At 43.3% G+C, this 13,686-nt stretch overlaps 1 protein-coding gene across 1 annotated transcript in view; it reads left to right on the top strand.

Annotated features, from left to right (window-relative positions):
• Nucleotides 1–1,049: 1,049 nt before the first annotated feature.
• Nucleotides 1,050–13,686, top strand: part of Ank2 (ankyrin 2) — a 562,994-nt gene continuing 550,357 nt past the window's right edge. The window contains exon 1 of the mRNA XM_087897600.1: nucleotides 1,050–1,251. Within this exon, the coding sequence (XP_087753726.1) occupies nucleotides 1,180–1,251 (72 nt within the window). The 5' untranslated portion in view covers nucleotides 1,050–1,179. The remainder of the gene's footprint in view (nucleotides 1,252–13,686) is intronic.

Consider the following 13,686-nt stretch of genomic DNA (forward strand, 5'->3'; position numbering starts at 1 on the left):
TGCAGCCAACAATGACCTTGACCTGATTCTTCTGCCTCTACCTTCCAAGTACTAGGATTACAGACTTACCTGGTTTACCTACTGCTGGGGTTAACACTCAAGGCTTCTTTCAAAACAGGCAAGTAGATGATCTTTTGAGATACATCCCAGTCCTTGGTGCTTTTAAAAGCAAGCAAACAAACAAACCAACAAACAAACTTTCCACTTTACTGGGACAGCAGAGTCATTGAAGGGAAATGATCAGGTCTTGGATGGCAATTTTCCCTACTAGTGAGAGTTCCAGCTTTACTCAATTAACAACGTTAGGCCAGCTCCCTGGCAGCATGCACGACTTGTACCACAAGCTCTTCTATAGGTCACTAAACCTGGTTCTCTCATTCAAGCTCTTCCCGGATCTGTGAAAGTGCTTAGGGTGCCTTACGCAAGATGCAGCTAAGTCATCACCCCGAAGGGTAGCTAAAAGGCTCTTTTTATAGAGAAAAAGGTGGAAAAGAGGAAACGCCCAAAGCCAGAAAGATACTCAGCTTGTGACGTTTCACCCGCTTCAGTCCACATTTGACAGGAGCTAAGGTCACAGCGTCATTCTCCATTCTGGTCACTCCACATAAATGAATTCTTCCTCATAAGGAGGAAGTGGTTGGAAGGACAAAGAATGCGGGAGCTAGAGGTGGGTGGGTGGCTCGCCCACGCCGACTGGAGATCCGGCGTGTAGCGGGCGCGAGAGTGAATGGGAGCAGAGCGGGCCCGCGCGGGGCAGGGAGGAGCCGCAGTCGGGCCTCCCGGGGGACGTCTCCCGGGCTGCGGGAGCGACGCCGAGCTTCTTATCCCCACCCACCTCGCGAGCTCCGGCAGGCAGTGGTGCATATAGACATATTTCTGGGAGCTGTCCATGAGCTCATCGCTCTCCCGGCGCGCGGCGAGGAAAGGAGCCCTCCTCTTTCTCCCGGCGCCTCCAGCAACAGTCGCCCGCCCAGCCCGCAGCCCACCCGGCGCGCCATGGCCCCACGGCTCCCCGCGCGGAGGTAGGTGGGCGCGATCGGCTGTCCCCCACGGGCCATCGCGGCCACAGCCGGCCTTCTGCCGCGGCCGCTCAGGAACGCTGCAGGCCCGGAGCCGAGGAGCCGAGGACACGAGGGACGGCCGGGCTTGACCGAGGCAAAGAACCCCGAGAGCGCGGACATGGCTTCTCCCACCTCCCCCGGCCCGGAGGGCGGGACCTGCACCCCGACGAACCCACCGCGGATCCGTCAGGTGGGTGCTGGATGTAAGGGGCCGCCGCCCCCCACGTCCTCGCCTCCCCCAAGGATCGGGACCTCGACCTCAGGGCAGGGGCTGGCCCTGCAGGGGACCCACACAGGCGCGCCTGGACAGCTCGCCTGTCCCAGGAGTATTCTCTATTTCACAGTTCCCTCTATTTCACAGTTCCCTTTGCAATGCACTCACGGTCCTCCGCCCCATACACACACACACACACACACACACACACACACACACACACACACAGGCGCGCGCCTTCCCAAACCAGGCTGTAACTTCTGTCCGTACACACTCAGGCACACCCGCAAACTGATCGCTCTGCGCAGCACCGAGGCACACACCCAGCTGTCACATGACCCACTGCAGAGCTATACCGCTAGAAGCCACTCAGGGTGCTGGGATGGAGTTGTGCCCCCGAACGGAATTCCCTGAGGACCTATGCCAGGGTGGATGCAAACGTTGGCTTCTCACTCACAGGAGAGAAGGGGCCACAACTTTCAATACAGCTATCCCCAACAATTGCAGCCATGTAGTTGTGGGAAAAACGTTCGTGCTCGCCCACATCTATGCTCACACAGTTTGCCCAGCACTCTCGCCCCACAAGAAGGGCTCTTGTACTTGTCTGGCTGTTGGAATAAGTCCTGTTTTCTGTCTCCATGTTAAGAATTTTAAAAGGGAGTAGTGGTCAGGCATGGCAGCCCACGCCTTGAATCCCAGCACTCCAGAGGCAGAGGCAGGAGAATCTCTGTGAATTTGATTGAGGTCAGCCTGGTCTACATAGCAAATGCCACCAGGCCAGCGGGGTTGCTTAGTAAGACACTGTCTCTAAAAAACAAGGTGGTGGTGGTGGTAGGACTGTGGGGAAGTGGTCCTCTATCCACTAATGATCTGAAGTTAGATGTCTAGGCCTTTTCCTTGCTGCCGTAGCCAGTACTCCCACCCTTAGTGCATTGGATTATTTTATCTCAGTGGTTGTGACTGTCCTCCAGCCCTGTTCCGATGATGTATTATTCTGAGAGGTGGTTTGCTAACGGCAAGCAAGGCACTCTTTTAACAGAGAGAACTGGATTCCTAGTTAGAAACGATAAAAACATGGTTATTATATGGGCAGAAAGGTAACCCCCAACAGAAAGAAATGATGTTTTTCCCTAGCAGTGTGAAATTTTTGAAGAACACCCAACTTCATAATTTATGAATGGGTAGTAGTAAAATTTGGTTAATGTTTAATTTGTCTCATTTGACACCTAATATCTGTAGGTGGAATTGTATTATGTACGATGGTTTGCTTTCTTTATTGGGCATTTAAAATCCAATGTTTAAAAATTGGTGTGAACTCGTTTTTATGGCCGTCTGTTTCCAAAGCAATTGTTAGGATTTGAAATCCTTATGGGGACCAGGACTCCAGTTTTATGACAGTAATGTTGGAAATTGCACTTGAAGCTATTTTTTTTTTCCTTTCAAATTGTGAGAACAAGTATTACATTTGGGTTAGGGATAGTTTGGCATGTAAGAATGAAGGTGATATTTCTCTTTGCCATATCAGGGAAATCGCACTGTAAGCAAAAATCATTTTTATAACTGTATTGGCTCGATATGTTAATATGTGTGCCACACTCAGATATGAATATTTATAGGAAGTAAAACGTTAAATATATTAACTTAGTGACAATATAAGCATGCACAAATGTGTCTGTGAAGTCTTATTCTATATTTAGAACACTTTTACTGACCTTAGCTATACTAGGGATGAAAATAGTTACTTGGAGAAATTTGCATGAAAGGTCCTTGCTGTTCTGCGAAGTAGACACTTCCTGAGGAGACCTCGTTAAAAGCTGTGTGAAATGACATAATGCTGTAACATTGCAGTCACCAACTGGTGTCCTCTGTCCAGGGCTCCATGTTTTTGACCTTCCGGCCCTCTTCCAATGATTGGTGCATTAATTTGCATAGGATGTAGAATGGGCTGTTCACGTTGGTCATTGCCCTCTACCTGACTTACCCAGTCAGGTAGAACAGAAACATCGCCAACCTCTGGCTGCAGAATCCAATCTCCTCCGTTTGCCTGCAAGCTATTCGGAACAAGTTAAAAATAGCAAAACAGAAGGTCTAGCTGGGTTGTCCTGCTAAGTGGTGAGCTGTTTGACGTCCCAGTCACACTGTGTTGTGACTGTGTCATTGTTTGCTGGACAGGGTTCTCTGTGTCTTTTAGTCTTCTTTTCCAGTGAATTCTGGGTTTAATCGGACTTAACTTAAAATCTAAACCTTCTTCCTCTTTCTGAAATATGTTGAGAGAAAAATGTAACTAAAAATACAGAAGTCCAAAGAAGTCAAAATGATGATTAAGCACATTAAATGGCTCTTGGCAATAAACTCACCAATCATAATTTTAATATATGATAAAAATTCAGAAATAAAATTATTTTAGAGGGTCTAGAAAGATAGCTCAGAAGTTAAGAGCTATCACTGGCTGCTCCTCCAGAGGACCCAGGTTCAATTCTCAGCACCCACATGGTAGCTCACAGCTCTCTGTAACTCCAGTTCCAGAGAATCCAATACCCTCACACAGACATACATGCAGGAAAAGACCAAAGCACATGAAAAAAATAATAATTAAAAATTAAAAAAATAGAAAAGGTCTGGTGGATATGTAACAAGTACAATTGGTAAATTAATATATTTCACTAGTTATTTGAATGAAAATATGCTATGTGGTTGGACAGTAATAGCTCATGACTTTAATCCAAACATTCTGGAGGCAGAGGCAGGTGGATTTCTGAGTTGTGAGGGCATACAGATCGAGTTCCAGGACAACCAGGACTACACAGAGAAGCACTGTTTTCACAAAACAAATCCAAAACCAAAGAAAGAAAATATACTATGTTGAAATTCACTTACTCAATGTACTCATTCATAAGTTTTTCTCCTCTTTTTAAGTTAGAAAAATTCTTGTGTTTTGAGCTTTGAGCATATTCCCATATTCCCTGTGTTCCACTCCATTCTCTCTCTCTCTCTCTCTCTCTCTCTCTCTCTCTCTCTCTCTCTCTCTCTTTCTTTTAGAAGGTAGCATTTCACAGAACCCAGGTGGCCTCCAATTTGTTCTCTGATGGAGGAAGACCTTGATCCTCCTGAGTCCAGGGATGAGTTACCAACCATGCTGCAAAATAATATTTTATCCTAAGATAGAGAAATGAAGAAGGCAACCTGAGAAATGAAGAAGAGGGTACATATCTGGAAGCCCAGGCCTTAGGAGGCCAAGGCAGGAAAATTACTGTGAGTTCAAGGACAACCAGGAGTTAGATAGCAAGGCCTTATCTCAAAAACTAAAAGAAAGCAAGAAATGAAGGCAAAACAATTTCTCATTATTAGTATGGATTTTTTAATTTTATAATGAAAGCATTGAACTATTTGATCTTTTTTATTTATTTAACTTTATTTTATGTGTATTGGTGGTGTATGGGTGTTATGTCAAATCCCCCTGGAACTGGAGTTACAGACAGCTGTGAGCTGAGAATTTAACTTGGGTCCTCTGGAAGAGCAGTCAGTGCTCTTAACCGCTGAACCATCTGTCCAGCCCCAGCACTATTTGAATTTTGAATTGTCTTGGGATCCTCTTCAAATTTAGATAAAATAGATATTTTTCAGCATTGTTTTCATCATTTCTCTAGTAAGGGGCCTAAATAATATCTAAGTTCGCATAGATCTAAAGTATGAGTGTATAACTCAATTCATTTTTTGATCTTCTTGTTACATTTATGCTCTTGTTTAACAATTTGATATATTACTGAAATGTTTATCAATCAGACGCTAGTTTTAAAACTTGGTCTTTTGGACTAAGATTAAATTTTATTACTGATGTATGTGTTTGTTGGTGCCTGTGCACACACATAGTGTAAGTGTGAACACGCATAATCTGGTGCACATGCGTACAGTTGCTTCTCTCTGCTCATTTTTAAGTCAGCTGTGAGGACTGTGCTGAGCTCACCAGCCTGCAACGCAAGTGCTTTGACTGGTTGAACCATTAACCATTTTTGAACTGAGGTCTTTTCTTTTCTTCCTTTCTATCCTCCTCTCTCTCTCTCTCTCTCTCTCTCTCTCTCTCTCTCTCTCTCTTCCTTCCTTTTTTCTTTCTTTTTCTAGAGCTTTTAGAAAATGTTGACACAACATAAAATATCTGAAATACTTATTATCTTCACATAAAGTGCTTTAAAATGAAATGACAGTCAAGGATGAGTGACCTTCAACTTCATTCTGTCCTTATGGAATGGCCCTTATAAGAGAGAAAACAGCAGCAGCAACAACAAAATAACTCATCAAATATATTGTCTTATTATGCTTCTAAGAAAACAAGTGTTTCTGTCTTTTAACAAGGTCTCTGTTCTTTTAATGAAAGTCATGTCTTGGGGTTGAGGTGTAGCTCTCAATTGGCAGAATTCTTGCCTAGCATGCCTAAGGTCCAGGGTTCGATTCCTAGCAATGCATAAATTGGGTGTGGTAGCACTGATTGTAATTCCAGCATCAAGGAGGTGAAAGAAGATCATTACTTCTAAATCATCTTTCACGACACATTGAGTTCCAGGCCAGCCTGGGCTATATGAGACCTTATCTTAGTAAAATAGGACTAGAGACGGGGCTTAGTAGGTAAAGTGCTTGTAACGCTTACAAGGGACTGAGTTCCATATGCACAACCTCTGTTGACAGAGAGAGAAAGAGAGAAACCTTGGTGGGATGTTATGTATGCTTGTGTTCCCAGCACTGGAGAGGTGGAGGCAGATGTAATCTGCGGCTTCAGTAGCCTACCTAGTGAACTCCAGATGGAGCTCCAAAGGAGGCTGGTGCCTGAGATATAACTTGTGCCGACAACCTCCAGCTTCCAGTTTTAGCTTTTCCACTCAAACAAACAAACAAACAAACAAACCACAAAACAACCACAAACCAAAAACTCTTATTTTATTTTCAGAATAAATAAAATTCAGAAGTGTTATTTGCTCCTTTCAAACTCATAAGCCAAATTATTACCAAACCAAGAAGACACATATCCTGCACGCCAGCTTGTGTTTGTTTATGCGTTTATTTGTGTGTTTATTTATTTATTTTTGGTACCGCTAACTGACTCCACAGCTTTGCCGGGCTTAGCAACACTGTGTCGCTAATGACACTGTGTGTCATTCCCACCCCTGCCCCACCCTGTTTGTTAAGACAGGGTCTCATGTATCCCAGGCCAGCTTCAAACTTGCTTTCCAGCTGAAGATGATCTTGAACTTCTCTTCCAGACACCTAGTTTATGAGACGACCAAACCCAAAATCCTGTGTGTGGTGGGCAAGCATCATATTAACCAGTCTCTCAGGACTGACATGCCTTCCCCAGCCCCAATTGATTTTAAGACAGGATCTTGCTAAATTACCTAGGCTGGCCTTGAGCTGGTAAACTTTGGCTGGTTCAGCCTCCTAAAGACCTGGGACAAGGAGCATACATATTATGGGCCCTGTGTTTGTTTTTCATTCTCTCTCTCTCTCTCTCTCTCTCTCTCTCTCTCTCTCTCTTCCTCTCTCTCTCTTTTCTTTTCTTTTCTGTTCTGTTCTGTTCTTTCTTTTTGTTTTTTCCAGGCAAGGTTTCTCTGTGTAACAGCCCTAAGTCCTGGAACTCACTCCCGTAGACCAGGTTGGCCTCAAACTCACAGAGATCCACCTCTGCCTCCCAAGTACTGGGTTTAAAGGCATGCACCACCACCACCCAGCCAAAAGGTATTCTTTTTGTCTATGCTGTGGTGATTTAGAGACTTCTTTTGTGGCAATAATACAATGTTTAGAAGGAACCAGTCAGAGTGCTCAGCTCACACTAGTCCTGGGAAAGAGATATTGTTATTCTCATGTTCATGTTGACGAAGTATGAGTGTAGGAAAGCTGTACTGTGTGATGAAGCTCACAGACAGAAAGTTTTAGCCTGGGGATTTAAAATGGGTCTTGGTGGCTTAGCTCCCAGCCACTGCTTACTGCCCTGCTCTTCTGATTCCAGCACTGAGACTATCAAGGGAGTCCCTTCCAGCCCTCTTGGCGCTCCCAGCTGGCGTAATTAGTCTCCTGAAATTCTCTTTTGAGCAGCCTTGACTTGACTGTGGCTTTTAAGCAGAAGTGAAATTACTCAAATCCATCAAATGAGAATAACTTGAGTTCTCTCTCCACTTTTGTGTTCTCTCAAAGAGCATCTCAACAACGTCAGGGTGTCTGAGGACAGAGACGGCCGCCCTTTGTTTTTGTCTCTCATGGGGACTACCCAGTTATTTCTGCTGTCTATACTGCACTCCTAAAAAAGGTCAAGTGTGAATAATTTGGGTTTATGGAGAAGCCTCTTGAACAGGTTCTCTTCTCTCCTTAAAGTACTTATACCTTTAGTGTCAGAACTTTCTCTTTTTATTTCTTCTATTATTGCATAGGCTTGTCAAGATGCTGTATCTTGAGGTAGTGATGTGTGTGTGTGTGTGTACTTACTCACACCATGCCACACACTTGCATCTTGTATATTCTGCCCCCATAACTGGATAAAAAAGTATTATATTTTGAATTTTCATGTTCTACAAAATATTGGAATTTTAGGAGAGGACGACTAAGTTTGAATGGTGAAAGGATGGGAGAAAAAAACAATAAATAAATATAGCAATGTTTAAACATTTAAATTTATATTTCAAATTACTTTTTTGGTTTTGTTTATTGTTTTTTGAATACAGGATCTCCTGTAGTCTGGGTGGTCTAGAACGGGCTATGAAGATGAGGAGAGTCATGATTTCTTGACCTCCCTGCCTCTTTCTTACTGCTATAATTACAAGCATGGTTCTCCATGCCAGGTTTTACATTTTGCTTTTAATTTGTGTATAGTAAAATTCTCTTTTACATATAGCGTAACAAGTTTTGATAAATATTAAATGTATAATGATCACCATCTGGGTACAGAGTAGTTCTGTCGCTATCATATTTCATCTGCTAATCTTGTGGGCCAGGATTCCACTCGTATTTGACACTTGGTAGTCAAAATCTGTTTTTCTGAGTGTGTATGTGTGTGTGTGTGTGTGTGTTTACTCCAGTGCTGGACAATGAACACAGGAGCCGATGTATGCTAGACAAGGGTTTGGCTGGGCAGTGGTGGTGGATGCCCTTTAATCCCAGCAATCAGGAGATAGAGACAGGCGAATCTCCATGAGTTTGAGGCCAGCCTGGTCTACAAAGTGAGTTCCAGGACATGCTCCAAAGCTACAGAGAAACCCTGTCTGGAAAAAAAAAAAAAGGAGAAGAAGAAGAGGAGGAGGAGGAGGAAGAGGAAGAGGAGGAGGAGGAGGAAGAAGAAGAAGAGAAAGAAGAGGAAGAAGAAGAAGAGGAGGAGGAGGAGGAGGAGGAGGAAGAGGAGGAGGATACAAGGACTCAGCCACTGCACTATATTCCCAGTCCAAGATCTTCCATTTTTGCCTTTCCCAGAACATCAGATGAGTAGAATTACCTGGAATATATCCAGTTGAAATTGATTTTTTTTCACTCAGCCTGTAAAGCCATCTAAGTTATTGCATGTGTCAACGTTTTATTCCTTGCTGTTGCCGAGCTGTATCTATTGTGTGGTCTAACACTCCTGGCCATTCACTAGATGAGTATTTTGGACTGTGTCCAGGTTAGGGCAATTATGAATGAAGTTGCTATTAAATATTTGTATGTAGGATTTTGTGTGAGGGTAAGATTATGTTTCTCTTGGATATGTTTTTGTCTAGGAATAGGATTGCTGGATCATATGTGTATTGGATAGTTTTATATGAATTTGCCATAAGCGAATGTCATCTAAGAGGAGGGAACCTCAATTAAGAAAATGCCTCCATAAGATTGGGCTGTAGGCAAGCCTGTAGGGCATTTTCTTTTTCCTTTTCTTTTCTTTTTTAACATTTTGATAGTTTCATACATTTTTTTTACATATATAGATATATGGGATTTATTTGGAATGGCTTACATGTTGAAATTCAGCTAATCTAACACTAGCTGTCTACCAGAGGAAAATCCAAGAATCCGCTTGTTCAGTCCACGAGGCTGGCTGTCTCAGCTGTATAACATTTTCTTCATTAGTGATTGATCTGGGAGGGTCAAGCCCATGGTGGGTGGTGCCATCCTTTGGCTTGTAGTCCTGGGTTCTATACAAAAGTACGCAGAACAAGTCATGGGGAGCAAACCAGTAAGCAGCACCCCTCCATAGCTTCTGTATCACCTCCTGTCTTCAGGAACCTGCCCTGCTTGAGTTCCTATCCTGATTTCCCTCACTAATAGACTACAATGTGGCCAAAAAGTCAAAAAACCCTTTCCTCCTCGGCTTAATTTTGGTTATAGTGTTTAATCATAGCAATAGTAACCTTCACTAAGACAATATAGTAGATATGTTTAGCATAATAAGAGCTTCCAGCCGGGTAGTGGTAGTCCACGCCCTTTAATCCCAGCATTTGGGAGGCAGAGGCAGGCGGTTCTCTTAGTTTGAGGGCAGCCAGGTCTACAGAGTGAGTTCCAGGACAGTCAGGGCTATACAGAGAAACCCTGTCTTGAAAAATACCAAAAAGAGAGAGAGGGAGAGAAAAAAAGACTTCCAAGTTAGTTTTGTTGAATATTAATGAGAAAAAGGAAAGGACTTTAGGCTTCATTCACTGTGAACTACAAAGAAAATGAGCGTTTTATGTCTTATAAGTAGTTATTAGATGGTCAGATCATGGTACATTGAGGAACTAATTACCTATGTCTAGTGACACATAACCAGCTTGAAGTTCAATAGCCTGTTCCCCTGGCTTTTCTATCACTAGTCTGCAGCTTGGTTAGACCGAGGAATCAGTTGCAGTGACCCCTCAGCTGGGACAGGAACCATGGAAGCTGTCTCCACTGACACATCTTACATCTAGGGGCCAGTGCTGGATGGGGCCGGAGCGGACCTGGGTGAATCTTCTCTAAGTAGACACGTGGCTCCCACCGCGCGGTGACTGAGCGCCAAGTGTAAGAGTTCCAGGCAAGTTTCACAGACGTGAAAGGCCTCTTTATGCCTTTGCTCTAGAGCCACTTTGCCTTAATCTGTTGCTTAAGGTGGTCCAAGTTCATCTAGATTCGAGGAGAAGGACCCGAACGTCAACGCTTGATACGCACAAGGAGTGGGGAGTAACGTTACATCGTAAGAACAGCCCTGTGGGATGACGTGTGAGCCTTCTTTCAAAGTACGCTCTACTGCATACAGTGGGTGCTAAGCTGATTTAAAGTAAGCTGATGTCAAACAAGACTCACTCTGGTGCTTGCCCGTGTGACAAGAACTAGTCAAAAAGCATTTCGTAGGAGATACTTTCTCACACCTTCAGGAACCATTGTGCTTGATTTTTACCATCTCTTTAATAGGCCAGAGATCCCCGACTTGGGTCTGCTGGTAAAATTTGGACAGTGTTAGGCTGTACTGCCCTTAGGCTCAAGTGGGAGAGCGCCTGTATCTACAGCCACCCTCTGTAGGTCCCTTCTGACCATGTCCTTTCCTGCTGAGTGAATGAGTAGTGTCTAGAGACAGGAGATTCGCTCGTGTGTGGCTTCCATTATTTTCTTCAGGTGTGCCCTAGGACTCAGGACACGGAATTCCTCTCAAACTGGCCTCAAGGGTAAAGTGAACCCTTCTTTCCCTTTGGTCTTTTTCCAGAGGGCAGCCTGTGAAGCCAGTACGTATACCCTAGGACACAATGGTGGTCGTTTGTTGGGTCTAGAGCAAAGGCTGTGGTATCTACACATCTTGGTTCAAATCTGGCTTTACTACTTACTAGTTTTGTAACTCTAAGCAATCTACATAACCTACTTGTGCCTAACTTTACTTTGGACATGGAGGTCGTAGTGATATTCATTGAAGACGATTTGTTTAAGGATGAAACAGTATTCATATGAATTTAGCTTAATACCTGGATCCTTGTAAATATTCTTTTTTATTGTTATATAATAAATGTTCAACAAATATTCACTTCTCTACTTTCCCAAGGACCACACTAGAAAAAGGGATAGGTGTTCTCCTGGGGAGTAGACACAAGTCAGCATCAGGGTAAACAGCTTCCCTGTTGTTGTCTGAATAAGTCTCAATAAATTGTGAACATTCATTTAGTAATCTAATAATTCATCTCAGAGATCAATGATTAAATCAAAGGAGAATGGAACTTGTAGTTCAATAATAGGCTACAGTGTGTCCTTAACTCCAATCCACCCCTCCTTTAGCAATTCCAAAAAAATTTCTATCAAAAATGGATAACAAAACAACAAAGCAAACACATAAATACTCGAATGCTATGAAATTATAAAGATGTAGAAATAGTGTGATAGTACAGGCTGGGACTGCAGCTTTGTTGGTACAGTGTTCTCCCAGCATGCCTGGGCCTTGACTTTCATCTCCAGCACTTAAGCCAGAAGTGATAGAACACCTGCCTGTAATATCAGCATTTTCGAGATTGAGGCAGTAGGATCAAAAGTTTAAAGTCAGGGCTGGAGAGATGGCTCAATGGTTAAAAGCATCGGGTGCTCTCCCAGAGGAACCAGGTTCAATGCCCAGCACCCACATGGCAGCACCCCAGTTTCAGGGGATCACATATTCTCACATAGACATACATGCAGGCAACACACCAATGCACATATAATAGAAATAAATGTTAAAGTTTGAAGTCATCTTTGGGAACAGAGAGAGTTGGAGACTAGCCTGGGATACAAGAGACCATGTCTCCAAAATAACAAACAAACAAACAAGAAATAAACATTGCACATGCCAATGTTGAGAAAAAAGAAATCCACATAGTTTTGGCTATTGATTCTTACTTGATTCTTTCGTTAGCCAATTGTCATTCAGTATACTAACATGCTTTTAAAACAATTTTACTGTGCTTTTTATCTTTTTTTTTTTTAATTTGCTCTTGGTTTTGTTTTTCCAGACAGGGTTTCTCTGTGTAACACCCTTGGCTGTCCTGAAATCACTTTGTTTGAGGCTAGCCTCGAACTCTAGAAATCAGCCTTCCTCTGCCTCTCAGGTGCTGGGATCAAAGTATGTGCCACCACACCCAGCTTATTTTGTTTTGTTTGGTTTTGTTTTTGAGACTGAGTTTCTCTGTATAGCTCTGTCTGTCCTGGAACTCCCTGTTGTAGAATATTATTTTAAGATGTGTTACATTTGTTAATGCTGTGGAACATTTGTTGCAAAGATGCAAAGATGCGTTGCATTCTTTTATGTTGCATTGGTTTAACTCTGTGAAGCTGTGATACTTTGCCTGTCTAAAACACCTGATGGTCTGCCAAAGAGCCCAGCAGTAGCTAGCTGGGTAGAGAAAGGATAGGTGGGGCTGGCAGGCAGAGAGAATAAGTAGAAGGAGAAAAAGAGCAAAGGAGAGGAGCAAGGGAACAAAGAGAGGACGCCAGGGTTCAGCTACCCAGCCAGGCATGGAATAAAAAGTAAAGAAAGGTGTGCAGAAATAGAGTAAGGTGAAAGCCCAGAGGTGAAAGATAGATGGGATAATTTAAGGTAAGAAAAGCTTCCTAGAAACAAGCCAAGTCAGACTGGACATTCATAAGAGAGAAATAAGACTCCGTGTGTATTTATTTGGGAGTTGGGTGGCAGGCTCCCCAAAAGAGTCATAGAGTTAAAAACAACTAGACCAGGCTGGCTAGGATCTGCCTGTCTCTGCCTGTCTCTGCCTTCCAAGTGCTGGGACTAGAGGTGTGTGCTGCTGCCCAGCTTACTGCAATGTTTAAGTTGAAGGAGTTATTGAAGGATGTGCTATAACTTTACAAATTTGTGAATGGGAAGAGTAAACTGCTCCAATCCCAGCCTTTACAACCCCACAGTCCCAGGGTAGCCACTTTGCAAATATCCCCGCGAAAAGTGTGCTCTGTGGAAAAATTCATCGTCGCACAAGCCTCCCTTTGTCTACACAGTGAGAAACCTGCTTTTTACTGTGCTCTAGACTGTGCTATTGAAATAAAAATCTATTCTAATGTTGGGTGTGGTGATGCGTGGCTTTAATCCCAGCACCCAGGAGGCAGAAACAAGTGGATCTCTGTGAGTTCAAGACCAGCCTAGTCTACACAATGAGAGCCTGTCTCAAAACAAAACAAAACAAGACAAAACAAAAAGAACTGTGTAAGTAGGGCGTATAGATAGGTCTTTGAAAGAGTCACCAGGTAGATCGTTCCTGGGAGTGTCATTGTTCCATCAAAGGCTGCTTCTTACTCACCTGGCTGCAGCATTGTGGAAAACTCAAGGTGATAAACTTTATGGTGACCTCTGGTCTTAGGTATACAATTTCCAGTTAAGCTTTATATTTGTTAATTCCTTATTTGTTTTCTTCCTTTTTAATGTTGCTTGCTGGGCTGGGGCTTGGACCTTAGTGATAGAAGCTGAGTTCAATTGCAAATGCTAAAATT

This window comes from Myodes glareolus, chromosome 17, assembly GCF_982192425.1.
Source record: "Myodes glareolus chromosome 17, mMyoGla1.1, whole genome shotgun sequence".
Lineage (NCBI taxonomy): Eukaryota > Metazoa > Chordata > Mammalia > Rodentia > Cricetidae > Myodes > Myodes glareolus.